We start from the raw sequence: 18,941 nt of genomic DNA, 5'->3' as shown, positions 1-18,941 counted from the left end.
AAGTCAGAAAACAGCCCTATGACCCACCAATTAAGTCTAACACTATATGGTATGTGTGTATATCTACACACTGCATATACACCACATATACATGCATTTACACTACATGTCTTTACTATATATGTTACACACACGCTATGTAGACTACATATATACTATTTATATGCACATGCTATATATACACACATATGCTATATATATATTCACACATGTGAAAAATGCCAATCACTTGCTTTTAAAATTTTAAAAGTTTAATAGTAATAAAAATGGTTATAAAAATAGCAATATAATTAGAGTAATAATTATTTGGACAATTTAGATTAGGACAATATGAGACAATAGAAACAAAGAGTTACGGATGTCCAGGTACCTCTTTCTGGGCAGCATAAGCCCGAAAAAGGACAGCCATTAATGAAGGATTAACTCCTAAAAACAATAACCTGTTGCATATTCATACACCTCATACATGACGAATAAATTCCATTCAAACACAGGATTCTGTCTGGTCATCGTCAACTTCTTCCTCTCAACCCTAACTGGCATCTTCATGGCTGAGTGAGGAGGGAAGAAGTTAGAGAATTTATTGCTCTCTTATCAGGAGAAACTTTCTCTGAAAGATTTAGGTGTCCTGTGGCTGCTATCTCGCTGCAAGTCCTTTCTTTAAAAAAAATCTTACATAGCATAGTTTCTATTTTAACATTTTGTTATAACCTAAAACTACATTTAACACACTACTTAAGCAAATTAATACAGTATCACTTTCTAACATAACACATATAATACTCATTTTAATATTTGCGAAAAGCCAATCATAAAATATGCATTTTTCACACACATAAGCACACACATATATGCACATATACACACTATAGTTATATATACGTGCATACACCGTATCTACACACACACAAATATACATATATATACATATAGAGACATAGATCACTATGACAGCACCCGGGAGCAGTAACACAGGCACAAGGGCAGGGGCAGCCGCGGCCCCAGCGCTGCTGAGGCCGGGTGCCGACTCCCATCCCCGCGGGCACACAGGGACCGAGAGCTCGGGCTCTTCCCTAGGAAAACTCTCGGCGGCTTGAAAAAAACCCGGGGCTCGCCGTGGCCGGCAGCGCCTGGCAGACACTCACCGTGGGCACATCCAGGTCGCCGTCCAGCCATGGCCCTTCCCCGAGCCTTTCCGGGGGTGGAGCCTCCTCCTCTCGGTTTCCCCCGCTCCTCCTCCGCTCCGTTTCCCCCGCCCCTGGTCCCCGCCCGCGGCGCTGCCCGGCTCGCGGCCCCGCCGTGACGCAGTTCCGTGTGACGCCTGGGCCACGTCCGGGCGGGCGGATTTGAAATTGCGAGGAGGCGGCGGCGGCGGCGCTGGCGGTAACGGCAGGGCGGGGAGCGGGGGGCAGTGGCAGTACCCTCACTCCTTCACCCCCTCACCCCCCTAGGACAAGTGTCCGTGCGGCGGCGGTGAGTCCCGGGCTGCGGGCTCGCCGCTGAGTCCCCTCGGTCGCCTTCGGTGCGGTTTAGACGCGCTCTCAGGGCGAGCGGGTGGAGCTGCGCCCGGCTTTGCCGCGCTCTACGCTTTCTTGGTTTTTTTCTTGCTGGCATGTTGGCTCTGGCAATCTGCTCTTAAATCTCTGCTCTTTCAGAGTCCTGCCTTTTGTCAGCAGCTGTGTGGCCAGCAGCACCAGGGCAGTGACAGAGCCCTGTACGCGGCACTGGTGAGGCCGCATCTCCAGCGCTGCGGCCACGTCTGGGCCCGCAATTCATTGAGGGGCTGGAGCGTGTCCAGAGAAGGGCAACGGAGCTGGGGAAGGATCTGGAGCACAAGTCTCGTAAGGAGCGGCTGTGGGAGCTGAGGGTGTTTAGCCTGGAGAAAAGGAGGCTCTGGGGAGCCTTATCACTCTGGAACCACCTGAAAGCAGGCTGTAGCCAGGTGGGGGTCGGCCTCTTCTCCCAGGCAATAAGCGAGAGGACACGGTGTCAAACTGTACCAGGCTTTGGTGGGACAGTTGGAGGAATTCCTCCACAGAAAAGGCGATTACACACTGGAATGGACTGCTGTCGTGAATGAGTGTGTTAAGCTTGCTCAAACAACCACCACACATGCCCAGCGTGGTGGTGTAGTCAGTGTCCCTGGAGCTGTATAAGAAAAGGCTGGATGTATCACTTAGTGCCATGGTCTAGCTTACAAGGTGGTGTTTGGTCATAAGTTGGACTTGATGATCTTGCAGGTCTTTTCCAACCTAATTGATTCTGTTATTCTAGAAGCTAATTGCTTGCTATGATTGTGAAAATTCATTCTCTTTGTGGTTGGTCCCAGTTAAAGTAATGGAATAATGCAGATTCTTCCCCAGACACAGTGAAAAATGCTGCCCTATGAATTGAGCTTGAGCTAAACTTCTGTTGTGGTTTGTGAGCAGTGGAACTGGAAGCAAAATGAAGCAACAGTTTATATTAATAATGTGTTTTGGTAACATCTGTAATAGAGGGAGTTTTTATTAGTTATAATTCAGTCATTTAAGCCCATCCCACAAATAAAGTAGAACGTCTGTAGAGGGCAGAAGCAGGCAATTTTTGTGACTTAATGTTTTGTGAGTTCTGTTTACTTCAAATTCCCCCTTAATGCCACAGGGGATAATGGTCTTAATATTCCAGTTTGATTTATATGCTGCATGCATATTCTGAAGAGACCCATAATATTATCTCAGAATAGGTTTTCCAGTTATTGTGCTGTAATACTGGGAGATCAGTTGCAGAGGAATGGGCGGGCTCAGGACAAGAAGCTCAGGAGCTGATGTACAGCAGAAGCGCTGTAAGCAGTACTGGTGTACTCGTGGTAGTGTGGCCTTTTTCCCAGTGGACTGAAATGAAAAATTTCTCAAGCTCTTTTGCTTTTGGGACCTGTAGGTCTGAAATGACCAAATGTAAAGAAAGACAAAACAGTAGGTTTGGAAGAAACACTAACACTTTTTATCAATAAAATGGTTGATTTAAAGGGCTGTGGCTGCTCTTATATATTTGAGGATTCTAACACAATTTTTTTTCTTTCTTCTTTTTTTTTTTTTTTGGTCCAATGTACAGGTCTACTTGTTTATTCTGAGTCTTTGGAAAATCATTGTGGCATTTAGAAAAGAAAATACCCTTAGGTTCTGGATTTTCTGATACTGCTGGAATACTGAGGGATTGTGGTTTACAGCAGTCACAATGAGGCGAAGCTCAAGTATTGCTGGAAGCAGCAGTCGACAATCTATGATGGCACTGAGAGTGCAGGACACCAACAAGATGGGTCTTCAGACACCTCAGATGTAAGTCTGGCTAGTGATGTTGCTAAAAATAAGTATATAAAACTAATTCTGAAGAGATTTATTATAGTGTGTTTGAGTGTGAGTAGCAACTGAGGGGAAAAAAATAAGACAGTGAGAAGAAGGCTCCCTACAGCCAAGGGTGTTTGCACATGTGCTCCAGTTTTGCAAAAATACTTCCTTTCTGTGTACTTGTGTCATGTTTCAAATGTAACACTTTGTTACGTGTTTCTGAGGAGATAGCTGGATGCATCAGTTAACCTTTCTGAGATGTTGGGGGATGAAGGTGCGTAGGAATATATGAGTGCTTGTATCACTCTTGTATGGGCTATGTATGGTCTATGCTGGGGTCTATTCCTATGTCTATTCCTTTTAAATATTCCTTAAATATTGTAGATTTTATTTACAGTCTTGTACTATAATACAAGTACAATAAGAGCTACTTACTATAGCTCTTGTATGAATTGGTAGAAGTAGTCACTTGAATCTTTTTGTGCTCCTCAGGAAGGACAGAAGCACCTTTGGGAAGCTGAGCATGAGCAAACCTACATCTGGAGCTTCAGAAAGAAAAGTCAGCTGTTTTGGGAACAGGTATGGATAGCTTTTGTTGTCTGCACTGTACATTAAAACAAAAATGGTCCTCTAATTTTGGTAATTTTCTTTCTTGACAGATTTTCACTATAGAGAATAATGGATCTGAGGCAAGCTGACCTTCAGGTCTGCCTTCCTCCAGTCCTTGATCACTAAACAATAATGCTGTGGAGTAGGAATTGCTTTGGGAGCTTTTTTTTTTTTCTTTTGGGAATGATGTGCACTGCAGACCTTAAGAGTATCTCAATACATTTTTTTGTTTAAGGAAGAATGACATCTGAAGTGTACTCTGCATTAGTTTCCTCTCTCTGATACAAACTTTCCAAAACTCTATAATCTTTCTACTTAGCTCATGACTTTCTGTGTTATGGGTATCTTCTTGGTAGTACCCCATTGTTGCAGAGGTTATTCCTTTTAAATATTCCTTAAATATTTTTAGAGTTTATTTACAGTCACCAACTTTATTTTTTTTCATCTTTGGGGTATTTTTCTGCTCTCTAAAAGTTTATTTATTTCAATAAAATGAAGAAAGTATTCATCTAGGATGCAGTAATCTTTGTTGTACTTATGGCATTGTGACTTCCAGGTTGACGATGTTTTTCCAATGACCTTAAACAAAGAGAAAACTTCAAGTATCATTTTGTATAACAAATGCAAAGAAAACATAAAGCTAGCAGTTGTTGTGACTTAAACATGAGGAGAGTTCTTCTTTCTATGTATTGTCACAAGGCCTGTATTTATTGTCTGTCCCTAGAGTGAGTGGGGCTGGAGGGTCACGCAGCAGCCAGTACGGTGTGTTTGGGACAGAGAAGATAAAGGATCCCAGGCCCCTTCATGACAAGACATTCATCCAACAATGTATCAAAAAGCTTTGTGAGGTAACATATTAACTTGTTCTGCATGTATGTTATGAGGTGTAAAATGTGCTAGTCAAAATGGTTATTTCCCTTGGTTTCAACTATAAATTTTATTTAGTGACTGGTATTCCGTGTTTCTTTTGCACAGTTCCTTGTTGAGAATGCTTATGCCCACAATGTTTCCGTGAAATCACTACAATCTCCATCAGTTAAGGACTTTTTAAAGATCTTCACCTTTATCTACAAATTCCTCTGCCCTTCTTATGAACTGCCTGACTCAAAATTTGAAGAGGAAATTCCCAAAGTTTTTAAAGACCTTGGGTAAGATGATTATTGTTAGTCTCCTGGGCTGAATAGATATGCTATGGCTAGAAATTTAAAAGCTAAGAATTCTGCATTGATAGTTGGGGGGAATGGATAGGTCTATTTATTCAGATGAGACTCTAAAAGTACAATGTTGTGATTGCTGTTTCACTTTTGTTTAACTCTAGGTTTACTCTCTGATTTTCAGCATCTGCTATACATTTTATATTTGAATTTACAGAACTATAAGCTCTGGGAATCTTGCTTTGTCATGTAAAATTTAATTGATTATTTGTATAGAACTTTGGAGGACAAGGCACAATTTTCTTTTACAGACCTTTCTGTTCATTTTGTTAGAATCTAAGAACTAAAATTTCCAGAATTTTGGATCAAGACAATTTGATTTTAGTTTAAACAAATTTAACTTAGTTTAAAATATGTCTTCCTGCAATTTTTCTCATTCTGCTTTCAAAGCAGAATGTGGAAATAACAAAATTACTGTTGAGGGGAGAAAAACACTAAGTAGCTGAGTGGTTTGTTGATGAATTTGTTCAGTGTTTGAAATCATTAATGCCCCAACACTGTCTTGGAAAGAAAATCCTCTGCCTCTTGATAACTGTGAATTTTCAGTCTCATTAAAAAAAAAAAAAAAGGGAATGTATATCCATGATGGTGTCAGAGTGCCAGGGCTCCTTAAATGTAGGTGCAAATCTTTTTTGTACACTTCTCAGCATTTTAATAAAGTTTTGTTTTAATCTATAACATTTGAAACTGCTGATATAGCTTAAAATGTTGAAAAGGATTACACTCTGCTGCACCAAGGGTGTAATTCTGGATAAAGTGACTAATTCTGACAAGTCACTTGAAGTTTTGGGAGTTCAAGGAGCATCTGGATGACACTCTTGATCATATGGTTTAGTTGTAGGCAGTCCTATGAGGAGCAGGGAGTTGGATTTGTAGATCCTTACAGGTCCCTTTCAAGCCTTGATATTCTATGAGTTGCAAAATGAGAAACCCATGATAATTGAATAAAATTGTGCTGTAAGAACTCAACTAATTTCCTTTGAAGTATAGTAGAATTGAGTTTGCTCTTCCTTCTGTGCGTTCATCTACATATAAAAACGTGCGGGTTTTTCAAAATTTCACATTTTCAAAATGTGCTGGTTTGTTTTCATCACTGTCTTCCACAGCTATTAAAAATGTATCTTCTTTGGCTGTACAGGTACCCCTTTGCTCTGTCAAAAAGCTCCATGTACACTGTGGGAGCACCACACACCTGGCCTCAGATTGTGGCAGCTTTGTTTTGGTTAATTGATTGTGTCAAGGTAATGTTTGTCTTAAGATAAATATTTTCACTTTCCAGGCTGGAATGTTAGTTTCAATACAGATTTAGTACATATTTTCTACAAATCTCTTTGTTTAACATATATGTTCTTAGCAGTCATCTGGGAGCTGACCCTTGGCCTAATGTTTTAGTAACTTTTAAAGTGAGCTTTTCGTGTTATATTATGATAGGTTTTTTTCTTTACATGTATGCACTGGATAAATTAATGTATAAGAGGAGGTGGCAAAATGCTGATCTGTACATACAATAAACGTGAGAAGTTAATGAGTATAATCACTGAATGGAATGTGTATCTCCAGCGCAGATGTTGTGACATCTGCCATTCTCTCCTGAATTTGAAATCTAAGGATGGAATTTTCAATGGAAATTATTCGAATGTCCTGTGATTCTGATACAGAGTGGCAAGTTTTTAGTTTGAGTGGGGTGTTTTTTACTTAATTTTGATTTTGTTTGATTTGTTTGGGTTTTTTAGTAGTCCTAACTGTTGTTGCTGCCAACTCAGGACTGAGCAAAATTTGGCATCTGTGACAGAAGTTGACCACTGCTGAATTGAGCGCCCAGGAAAACCCTGTCCTTTTTTGCTCAAAAGACACAAGACAATTTGGCAGTGTTGACTGTCTAGTTCATGCCTCTTTACCTGTGTGTTTAGTCAACTCAACACAGGTTCATTCCAACCTGCTTGCTGAAATCCTAATCCAGTGTTACTCTGCTTCTTTTCATGAAAACCAGCATGGAAACTAATGGATGTCTTCATATTTGCTCTTTGTTGTGTGCACCTCTGCTTTTCAGCTGTACAATGCGATCAGGGAAAATGCACCATCGTTCGATGACAGACAGAGCTGGGGAGGAGAGACAGATGATGGAATTGTACATAATAAGGTACCATAAAAAGGAAATTAGAATCAGAATTGCTCAACTGGATTTTGCAGTGTGCTGTAACAACACAATTTAATTACAGTTTAGATTGCTGGGTCATGTATTTATAGATTCTGTTCCCTTTTATATTCACAATGCTTTCTAGGAGGTAGAGTAGTATTGTATAAAAAACCTGATCAACTATTTCCTGAGCAGGTATCATGATCAGTCTATTGGTGTAGACTGGGTATTAAACAAAATATTCTCTTTATTTTATATTCACCTTATTCTACAAGTATATACTGTTCTCCTTTGTAGAGAAAGGGCATCATTATGCTGTTTATCGTTTTAGTAGAGTTTCTGATGTATTTTCCTTTAGCACTCAAGACTTCTGAGGTTAACTGCAGTGCAGTGTAAAGACAGTGACTTCATTCTAAATATAGTGACTTGTGCCAATATCTACTCAGTTTACTATGTAAAAATTGGTTGTAAAGTTTTATTTCTGAGCCACAAAATAGGGTGGCAGTATAATTCGAGCTCTTAATCCAACAGTTTGCTTTCTTTTTAATTTATTATGGATTATTAGTACTACTCAGATTTAACTCAGTGTTAAATCACAGCAGGTGTTTGGAGAGGGTTGCATTATAAGCTAAAACACTTAATTAGAAATTGCAAAAAATCAAGTAAAATCATAATTTTGGACTAAGGTTACAACATGATGGTTGGCAAGTAACAATGCTTTTAAACTAAATACGTTCTTCTACATTGGCACTTATGCATATATATATATAGATACAAAATTCACAATGCTGGTGTAAATGCTTCTGAAGCATCTGTGACTTAGTGTCTAGCAAATTCTTTTTGGGTAACCTTTCTTTAATTCTAGATAAGAGTACTTTGAGATCTACAGATCGGAATTTTAATGGTCATATTTATAGAAAAGGTCTGTTAAACAGACCTGCAGTTTCCATAAACTAGCCTGAGAGAATCATATGCATCAAGATGAACAATTCTTAAATATTCTACCTACAATCTTTGTTAAATATGATTGTTAAAAATACAGTATTTCCAGACCTTTCTTAGTGTGAATTATAGTTGTCTCCTTCTGCCTGAATATATAATCTGTTGACATTCTATGTTCAAAGGGAGGAAAAAAGTTTAATTTTACAAAAGTACAATCGAAGCATTAAAGATATTTTTGATGTCTGTTTAATTCAACTGATTGAGTAGCTTTAGCCTATCCAGACATTTTACAGGTCTTGGAATTGTTGAAATGAAAGATTTTTAAATTGTTTTCAGCTTTTCCTGGACTACTGTGTGAAGTGCTATGATCTTTTCATGAAAGGGAGAGATACCTTTGAAGAGTTGGATGCTGAAGTCCAGTCAAAATTAAGTAAGTTTTCAAATTTTAAGTATTCAATTGTGTTACCGGTTTCTTTTCTCCTAGCATCAGTTTGTTCAGTTTACGAGTGAAAGTGATCTAAGGGAGTCTGAAATACCTAAGTATGTTTCAGTTACTTCAACTTAATGCTCTCTTTATGTGTATTTTTAGCAGTACGGATGGATAGATCATGATCTGCTATCAGCTGTAGCTGTGTCACCTGATTTTTTTAATGTCTTTGTCACAGAAAACCAGTATATGATTCTTCAGATGTGAACTCCATCTATGCAGATGGCTCTTGTTTCTGTCTGGAAAAGTTAACAATTAAAAAAAAAGAAAATTATTTTCAGAGGATGCACAGCTGACAAGAAAGTTCAGCTTTTGAAAGATCTGAAAGCAGTCTGCAAGAGTTCCAAACTCTATTGTGAGGATTCTGTGTGTGATTCAGCATGCACCTGTGTTTGTCTTCAGGGAGGTAGAAAATTATTAGGGTTTTTTGACTCACTCATTTCACCACCTGCAGAAATACAAACACAATGTGAGAAAAGGAAGAAAAACATTTCTTACTTTCTTTGCTCTCCTATGAAAAGCCAGACCTAGAGCCCTTTGCAAAATGGAGCCATCAGTCGGAGAGGAAACAAGATACCACACTGTTACTGGATATTGGGAAAAAATAATCATCCCATTTTTTGGCAAAGCCAAATTAAGTTAGGGAAAAGATGACTCAAGAAGCAAGGAAGTATATGGATAAGAAAGAGGTTGTTAAGTAAGTTTGATTTGTTCTAGCTTCACAAGGTAGTCCTGACTTGTATACTCTCCTGGGGTATGGGCTGTATGAGAGTTTAGAAAGCCTTACCTCTTGAGAGTGACTTTGACATGAGAACTCTTTCTGACATAAAGACTGAGAAACCCATTTTTCTTCTTGTTTGTTCTGGGGTTTTTGCCTGGTTACATTTTAATGAAAGGTTTTTCTGGTAAGTTTCTTGGTTGTTTTTAGTTATTTTTTTAGTGTAAAATAATTATCCAGATAATGGGTATTTACTGTGCTGAAGCTCAAGTTCAGATACTCAAAATAGGTGGTGATATTGAGATAAATTTGTAACTCCACTCTCTCTTCTGCTCTCCCACAGAGGATTTATTTAATATAGATCCATTCCAGATGGAAAGTTTAGAAGCTGAGAACAAAAGACTTCAAGAAGAGATTGCAAGACTAGAAAAAGAAAAGGAAAGTGAGCCGGTTAGTAAATTGTGTCTGTTTTTATGGTGGAGTTGAATTTTATAATATCAACAATTTCTGAATGAAGATACTTATGATACATAACAAAGGAAAAAATTTCAGTGCTTTGAGATTTTAATTAGGCCAGAATTTTACAGACTCTATACTATTAGAGAACAAGGCTTTTTTCTGTGGAATCTTCAGTAACTATTTGATAATGTGCAGGTATTTACAGGTAATAAGGTCTTATATTGACTGAAATATCAATAAAATACTTGAACCAAATTTTTTAATATAAATTTCAACCTTATTTTTTTCAAGTGTGTTGGTATTCAAATATGAGGCATGGGATTCAGTGGTAACAAATATATTGTATGGAAAATACTTTGCTTGAAAAGCTGGATTCTGCTTTTAATAAATCCTGAGTTTAAAAATGGGTTAGTGGCTGTGCAGGTGGGAAATTGAAATTGGTGCCAACTGTGCAAAATCTGCTGAGCTTATTCCTGGCTTTCCATGCCCCTGTTTCATCTGCCCTCCATGTATTATTAGAGTTAAGTTGTGGACTACCTGTAGTACGAATTGTCTAAAGCACTGTCTGATGCAAATGAGAGACATAATGCTGAAATGCAAGAATCTTTTCAGCCTTCTTTGCTGTTATTTTAAAGGTGTCTTGACTGGACTTAGCTGTCACAGGGATAAAAAATTATTAAAGTTCTTTAGTTTTATATTTGTGCTATTGATATTGATCAATTACTCTACTGTCTTATCTGGAAAGTGAAATCATTATTTTATATTTATCTAAGAGTGGTTGTTCTTTTCACCCATTTCCTAGGATCGTAGAGTAACGCTACGAAATGTGAAATCGTCCCTTCAAGCAGACGTCCAGAAATACCAGGCTTATTTGGCTAATATGAAATCTCATATATCCATCCTTGATCAAAACCTGGAAAGTGTTAATGATGAAGTTGAGACAGCAGGTAAGGAGGACTTGATCACAGTCAGGACAGTGAAGCTAGAAGTAGTCTTCAAATAATTGTAGTTCTTAGCTTGAGAGCAGAGCAAGGTACTTGGAGTAGCATGATGCTACAAATAAACTTTCCAGAATGGATTGCTAATAAAGTTATTTTTTGTCTAATACTCTCTGTACACTGGAGTAATGAAATGGTAATGTTATGTAATAACTGTCATTTACTCATACAATACAGAGGTGAGGTTTATGTATATAGGCTGGTATTTTATGTCCATTTCACAAATGTTTTATGTACTTAGGAGCAGAAGTAGAAGCCATGAAGCAGGAGAATGCCCGGCTCCAGCACATCTTAGATAACCAGAAGTACTCAGCTGCAGACATTGAGAGAATAAATCACGAGAGAAATGAGCTGCAGCAAACCATTAACAAGCTGAATAAGGAGCTGCAAGCAGAACGAGATCAGATGTGGAATGAAGAGATAAAATATGCTAGGAATAGAGACGCGGTATGTGAAAACCCCACAACACTCAGAGGTGGCTGCCAGTTTTCATCATGCAACCTTAAAATTGGAGTCTTGATAATTTCTTTCCTAAATAACCTAACACCACCATACGTGTATCTAACCAAGCAAAACTGACAAGAATGGCCTCTGTTTACAGTACCTCTGAAAAATGTTGCGCTTTTTTCCCTTTTTCTGTTTTGCACTTAATGAAAATGTACTTTTTTCCTGCATCGTAAGAGATGTGTCTAGAATATGATAACATTAGCATGCCATTGCTTTGGTAACACAAGAAATTGCAGGCTAATGTTAATATTTCAGAGCAAGGAAGTAAGGCAAAACTAGTGAATTTGAATCAATAGCTTTGCATGCATTTAGGCCTGATTAGTTCTTTGTGTAGCAGTTGTAACATCTTTCAAGGGCCAAGTTCAATCCCTTCAAACAGAATGAAAAGATATAGTCCTGTAAGTGATGGGATTTAAAAGCTTTCTGCTTTGCCAATTGGAGAACTAAATAAAAAATTTCAAAAATGTTTGGTAGGATCACCCTTTATCAAGCACTTTTATCAACTTAAATCCTCAGGTGCAAGTATGAAGCATATAAAACCGGAAAAAAAAAACCCTGGGTTCTTTAATGTTTGCATTTAATAGCACTCATTAATTAGAAGTTAAAGCATTTGATAAGCTTTGTTTAAAGGCATGCTCAAGTTAGTTTGTTGTTAGGATGTGTGGCTGTGTAGCATTTCCTGTCAAAACTAATGAGAGAAGGCATATTGACCTTATAACTGATCATTTATTTAGTAGTATTTTCCAGCACGTTTTTAGTTCCCTATCAGCTAATTCTCAAAAACTTGAGGCAGGAAAAATTATGGCAGATGAATATAGAAAACCACAGGTGAAACCATTCAGTGTTCTCAGCCATAGACACTAAGAAACCTCAGTGTGCAAACTCTGAAAGAATCATAAACCAGTACCTAATGCAGCAAACTGCTGTACTGGCATTGCATACAGCTCTTGAATACTGTGGGGTAGCAAGGAATTATGGCTACAAAGAGCAACTCAGGAACTTGTTTAAAGTACTATATTAATACTTCTTGCTCAGCTTTTCACTTGTATCTCTTCTATGATTTGTGCCCTTTTCTCCTCTGAGCAGATTGAAATGCAACTGGCAGAGTATCATAAACTGGCTCGAAAGCTGAAATTAATTCCCGTAAGTGCTGAGAATTCCAAAGGCCACGACTTTAAGATTCAGTTCAATCCTGATTCAGGACCAAATTGCCTAGTCAAATACAGAACTCAGATCAAGGTAAGTAGAATCAACACTGAAGGCCTTAGATACGACTCACAAAAAAAATGTGTTTCTTTAGGAATGCTGGGAAGGTCTCTCAATCTCACAATGAAATGTCATTGAAAAGCTTGTTTGATGAGTCACCATAATGACATTGTAGTATGTGAAAGAGATTTGGTATTGGAAAGTACAGTAGCCTAAAAAAAATAAAAGGCAAAGATGTATTGGGGTGCATCTTGGTTCAAATTAGAAAATTGCATTTGTTCGATCTTCTTGTATACATATAACAGGCTCCCCTCATGGAGATCATCAACGAGACTGAGGAAGAAATTAGTAAAGCCACTCAACGGAAAATTACTCTGGAAGATACTTTGGAACAGGTGAGTTAGTTAATGAAGATTAACACTAAGATACCAACCTTAAAACCTTATCTGCCTGTTTCATTCACCTTTTTGCATAGTTAAAGTGTGATGTGTTGGGTTGGTTTCTTGAATTACTTGGGGTTTTTCTGAGGACAAGTAGAGGGGGAGAAACTGTGAGAAAACTGCTTTTATTGTAATGGAACCTAAAAGTTTTTCTAAGAACTGAGGTCTTTGTTGGTTGAAATATCGTGTATTCCCTGAATTAAAGTTTATGTAGCTTACATATACTTGACCACAACCATTGCAAGTATTTGTTTCTACTAAGTTACCCATTCCAGTTGATTGTGTGGCTTACTATCACCGACAAATTGTCATCAGGAAGATTTTTAGTACTATTGGATTTGGGACAGATTGGATTTGGGACAGATTGAAAGAAGGAGAATTTTATTTCCTCGTTCTTCTGCCTTCTACCTGAGCATGGTGTTATGTGGTATGGAATGTCCTCTTGGTCAGCTGGCCTCACTATGCACCTTCCCAGTCTCTTGCCTATCCCTACCCTACTCAGTGAGGGGCCCTGGGAAGCATAGAAAGCCTTGGAATGCTGTGTTAGCACTATTCAGCAGTAGCCAAAACTTTGGTGTGTTACCAACACTGTTTTAGCCCCTGATCCAAAACAAAGCATAACATAGGCTGCTATGAAGAAAGATAATGCCATCTCAGCCTAGCCTAGTTTAATTTTTTAACCTGTTTAACCAGGTGTGGTTTGTGATGGCATGGATTTATATGTTGGAATTCTTTTTGAACCATACTTCCTTGTTTATGTTTTCATCCTAGGTGAATGTAATGCTAGAGGACAAGAAACGCAGTGTGAAAATGCTGACAGAAGAAGCTGAAAAGCTGGATGATCTTTACCAGCAGAAGCTTAAGGTAGAACTTCTTACACCTTGATGACAACTTATCCTTAACGATACCCTTATCCTTAATTTTTGTATTTATCGATAAATTTTTGGGTTGCATTTTTGTTTGGGCTTCTGCCTCTGCCTTCTTCCTTCCCTCTTAGAGGATTTTTTCATTCTTTTCAGAAAAGTGATTTGACTGCCACCTTAACTGAATCAATTTTCACTTTCTTGTAAGAGAATCTGGCATCATACTGTAGCAGATCCTGTAAATCATAAATTCCTGCATCCAGTAATAAAAGCAGCAACAATCATCTGACCTCAGGATGTCTCCGGGCATGTGCTTGAAGGAAATTTTAGGATTAACAGAACCTGTCTTGTCTAATCAATTTGTATATAATAAATACATTTACAGTTTTCAGTAAACATGTTTAATCAGCTTCTGTAAAAACTAAGGAAAACATTGACCAAAAGCATGTTAAATTGTTTTAATGATCTCAAACTGTTACTTCCTTTAGCTTCCTTTGCCAGCACAGGAGCAGTCCCTATTCTTTTCCCCACTTGCAGTTCAGCAACAAAACATAACCACCCTCTCTGTTAACTGAGTGGCTATTTTGGTACCTCCCAACTTCTCTGACAACACTGCTTTAGTGGGACTGTGGTGCCCTGCAGAAAAATGTTCTTTGAACTACGCCAATGTTTACCACATATGCTCCTGTAAATCCAAACTCCTGTGCTATAGCCATGAAACAGGGCTATTTCACTACTAATACCTGCTGAGGCAGGTGTATATATAGGTATATAAAGGCAATTAATTTAGTTTCTATTTTTCAAAACCACAGGACATTTAGCTTTTGATCTGTGCTTTTGCATATACTTTTCTCTAAAGTTAAGCTCATAAAATACACACTTGCCACCAGACACTTAGTCATGTAATTCCTCTTCTAATTTTTAAAATGCTGTTTGTAAGTCTTAAGTATTAAAATTATTTTTGAAGGATGATGTTTCAGTAATCTATCAAAATTGCATGTTGAGTTGACGTCAATTTTGTTTGGTTTTGTGGACTGTATAGCATCAACAGTGTCATTCTAGAAGAGATGATTTGGAATTGTACTCTTTCAGACAAAAAAGAAAAGCTATTTTCTTACTCAAATGTGGTTGTATTTTTAACCTAGAAACAGTTGTTCATAATGTGCCATTTCTAAGCTATTTAGACTATCTAAACAACACTTTTTGAGCTTTAACTCTGAAGGGAAAGTAGCTGCAACACAGGCCTTTAAATGTGGTTAAAGGAATAAAGAGATGGTTAGGCTTATTCTGGGATGGGGATGATACAGAAAACAGCTGAAACTTCAGGTTTGGGAGGGATATCCTTGGGGTTTTTTTCAGCTCTGAACTTGGAACTATTTGAGTGAATTTTGAATTCAAGTATTAGGATACAATCAGGTAGTAGAAAGAAAAAAGGAACCAAATTATACCTGAGAGAGGCCATTTTTTTTTTCTTCTCCTTCCTTATGACAACAGGAGATAGAAGAAGAAGACAAGAAATGTGCAAATGAACTGGAATCGTTAAAAAAGCATAAACAGTTACTTGAGAGTGGTGTCTATGATGGGCTCAGTGAAGCTACAAATGAATTGCATGATCACCAAAGACAGTAAGGCTCCTAACTTCCATGTCTGCCTTGTTTATTTTGGTTTTTAAGGATAAAGATATTTTCTTGAATGTAACATAAAGTTGTTTCAGCAGGTATCCATCTCAGTGTGTTAATTTCACAAGTTAACAACTGAAAGATGTTTCTCCTCAACAGTATTTTGCTAAAATATTTGTCTGCTGTATCAGAACTCCTGTTTTCCGCATAAGGGTTTTTCTTTGAGTATTAATATATTGTAACTTGGTTCAAATTAATACTAATGGAAAAAAAAGTATGGCTAAACGTGATGATAAATCAGACTTGAAGTGATTTTTTTAAATGTCAGGAATTCTCTAATTATGGACACGATCTTCTGAGTATCTTTACCTTTTAGATATCAAGTCGTTTTGCAAACAACAACAGAAGAGAAGAGAAAAATTGATGCTAACTTGAGTCGTCTTATAGAAACAGTTGCTACTCATATAGAATCTATAGTGGTAAGCTAAAATTTGATATTCAGAATTAAATCTCTCTAGAGACATTTTGCAGTTAAGCACTTGGAAATTAGAGCTTACTCTTTCTAAGGAAGTATCAGTTATTTAGCTGCTACTAAGTCTGTAGATTCTAGTTAAATTTTCTGACAAAATCTTTGGTGTAAATAATCAGAATTGTTAAGTTTCAGCAGTAATATCCTGTCAGGTTAAACTTGCTTCTGATAGATGTCTTTCAGGAAAGTGTTTAACTGAAATCAGTTAACCTATGCAATGACTGCTTAAAATGCTTTAGCAGAATCAGGAAAATACAGACTGTGACAGAGCTAATAAAGCTTTCTGTACCTCTTTTCTAGAAATACCTTGATGAACAGAAGGTGAGAATATACAGAGACGATGAAGAATTCATGCCTGAAGATCAATTGTCAAACTTGACCAGCATCCTAGACAGTTATAAAAAGAAGGCTGAAAGTGTCTAATCACTAGAAAGATGAAGATAAAAATGTTGCATTTCTGAAGCTCTCATATGGGGCCTTTAAAGGGATGGGTACTTACCTTTCAGTGTTTAGCACTGAAACTGATTTAAGTGGAAGAAAGAAATTTTGTTTTGTTGACACAAATACATTTAAGAATTAAACAATATATTTGCATTTTCTTAAATGCTTTGCTCAAACTTTGTACTTTCAATAGCATATCTATGTGTTTAGGGCACACGCATCACAGACAGTTCACATCCTTCCCCAAGCCTTATTTTACTAGCAAGACTAAATGTCAGTGTCTGTCTCCTGCTTGTTCAGTTACCTATGAAACTGCACAGAGACACCTCTTCCATGAGTAAAAAATCAAAACCTCTCTTGATAAGATTAGTCCTTGTATAGTAGCCTTGTAAATAATCTAGAAAAAGAAACACAGTAGTTTGAAAACCAAGCTTTGTCTTTAGCTGCTCATACTCCCAGATGAAACTTCACTGAACTTCTTGAATATATATACCAGAGAAAGCTCTAAATAGGACATCATATGAATTCTAGCTGTATATCTAATCACTTGTAGGTCTGGTGCATGTTAGATACATCAAAATGGTCTAAAATATCTGTATTCTTCTTGTTAGGCCGGTTGGACAGATTTTGATGTTTCCTCAGGAAAGTAACAGTAAAATTAGTGTATGGGCAGCTCTGGTCCAAATACTTTAAAGAAAGTGGATCAATGGTATGTGAAAGTAGTACGTTTTTATCTATTCTGTGTATAATTTTGTGTTAAAAAATAAATAAAACCCAGCATTCATATCTTGGATAGTTTATGATGGTATTTCCTATTAAAAGCATTGAAGTATTTGAGTGTTGTTTTTATAGATCAGACATTTAAATATACAAAGATAAAAACAATTTTGCAGTTATTTAAAGGCATTTAGCAGCTGATAAATAAAGAAAGCTGCTCCTTAATTCTACAATATTTGAATGCAACACGGATCCCTAGGATATATAACAAAACTTGAGTTAGACTATCTAAACACAGACTGAATTGTCTAATTCTAGGCTATTTTTGCAGAATGAGTTTAAAACTCAGTTGTTCTTAACATAATGTGTGAATCTTCTGGCCCTGGTAAGAGTATTTTGTTTCAGATATAATATTGATGACATTATTTAAGCTTCTAATTTTTTGTTCCTTTTTTATACTCCAGAATTCTAATTTGACAGCTAGAAAAGTCTTCTGATAGCTGGGAAGTTTTTATGCTTTCTTTTGTTGTCCTCTTTTATCTTTACAGACTTCCGTTTTGTTTTCTGTAACAAACTAGTCTTTACTACATCCCTGTTCCTTCTCTTTAGATGTTTTTTCCTTTTGTGATCTCTTTTAAGATTTTTGTTATCTAAAGCAAGGTAGCAATCTAATGGAGCAAAACTGAGCTTTTGATGAGAGCCACATTCCTTTAAACTATGTGCTTATTTAGGGGCGATGCTCTCTCTTGACTCCCCCATACCTGTTTATCTCTGCTTCTATAACTGACCTTGTGTTTTTAGCATCTGTAGGTTCCTTGCCATGTGCAGCAGTCAGTTCATTAAATGAGAGCAAAATAAATGGCATTTCCAAGGGCTTTATATTAACCCTAATGAACATGGGTCAAAATCAAAATCATGATGCCTTTGCTTAATGCACTGGCCAATGTAATATTCTGAAATTAAAGTAGTCCAAATAATTTCTAAAAATTAATGTTAGTATCATTGGCAATGTGTTTTTGTTATTGGTCTGTCAGTTAACCTAAACTGCCTTTAGAACTACCTCAAATTTGGATCCAGGTTCTGTAAAATACTGTAGGGCTGTGTGTTGTAATCCACCAGATCAACATCAGGCAATGTTTACTTGGTACTATGTCTTCATAATTTAAAAATTGAGGGAATTTTTTAATCCTCGTTTAACATGTTTTCTCTGTGATATTGAAAGTCAGGCAGTTGTTTTTGATTTGTGTTCTGGAATATGGCTTCTAAATTTAGGCAGTAGGCACTAGAACATAATTACTGCTTTTGGTTTTGTTTCTTCATTGGAATATAAAGTCTTAATGAGAAAGTACCACACCACCTGTACATTTCAGTAGTATGAGTAATTTGTAAATGTTGGCTCTTGTATGGATCCAGTTGCCTCATTTAGTGCTAGTGTACCTTTTGTACAGTTTAATGTGCCAATTTTTGTATTCTTACACTCAATAAAATTTCTTATGCCTGTTTGTATAAAAGACTGATCCTTACTGCAAGTGTAGAAATATGACATAAAATCCCAATCATCTGACTTTCCTTGACAAACTACATAATCATTTTAGCAGCAGGTACTAATTCCCTGCCTCTCCTTGCTATTGTACATGCATTGTGTAGAGGAAAAATAAAATGCAGAAACATCTTCATGTAAGTTTTAGAGGAATAAAAATTGCTTTAACCTTTTTAAAAATAGATTGCTATT

The 18,941-nt window shown here is 37.2% G+C and overlaps 2 protein-coding genes across 17 annotated transcripts in view; one reads left to right on the top strand and one right to left on the bottom strand.

The window, feature by feature from the left end:
• METTL4 (methyltransferase 4, N6-adenosine) overlaps positions 1 to 1,275 on the bottom strand; it is a 52,541-nt gene extending 51,266 nt beyond the window's left edge. For 10 of the 12 annotated variants that reach the window (XR_012582132.1, XR_012582129.1, XR_012582128.1 and 7 more), the window contains exon 1: positions 1,146 to 1,274. The gene's annotated coding sequence lies outside the window, so the exon portion shown is untranslated. Of the gene's footprint in view, positions 1 to 1,145 lie in introns of all 12 variants that reach the window. The other 2 variants (XM_074549270.1, XM_074549245.1) reach the window with 2 other exon arrangements.
• Positions 1,240 to 18,700, top strand: NDC80 (NDC80 kinetochore complex component). 5 transcript variants are annotated; one of them, XM_074549231.1, is made up of 18 exons: positions 1,319 to 1,383; positions 1,656 to 1,841; positions 3,091 to 3,314; positions 3,816 to 3,902; positions 4,657 to 4,780; positions 4,908 to 5,080; positions 6,285 to 6,387; positions 7,197 to 7,286; positions 8,562 to 8,655; positions 9,774 to 9,880; positions 10,692 to 10,836; positions 11,129 to 11,334; positions 12,481 to 12,633; positions 12,906 to 12,995; positions 13,812 to 13,904; positions 15,398 to 15,528; positions 15,899 to 16,001; positions 16,352 to 18,698. In XM_074549231.1, the coding sequence occupies exons 3-18, from the start codon at positions 3,214 to 3,216 to the stop codon at positions 16,472 to 16,474; spliced, it is 1,923 nt and encodes a 640-aa protein (XP_074405332.1). In that variant the 5' UTR covers positions 1,319 to 1,383; positions 1,656 to 1,841; positions 3,091 to 3,213; the 3' UTR covers positions 16,475 to 18,698. The 5 variants fall into 5 exon arrangements, with proteins under 5 accessions (XP_074405336.1, XP_074405332.1, XP_074405338.1 ...); XM_074549227.1 differs by having other exon boundaries at positions 1,347 to 1,473; XM_074549235.1 differs by lacking the exon at positions 1,656 to 1,841 and having other exon boundaries at positions 1,240 to 1,383.
• Positions 18,701 to 18,941: the final 241 nt, after the last annotated feature.

This window comes from Zonotrichia albicollis, chromosome 1 (genome assembly GCF_047830755.1).
Source record: "Zonotrichia albicollis isolate bZonAlb1 chromosome 1, bZonAlb1.hap1, whole genome shotgun sequence".
Lineage (NCBI taxonomy): Eukaryota > Metazoa > Chordata > Aves > Passeriformes > Passerellidae > Zonotrichia > Zonotrichia albicollis.
The sequence above is the reverse complement of the archived record's forward strand: the minus strand, read 5'-3'. Positions and strand labels throughout refer to the sequence as shown.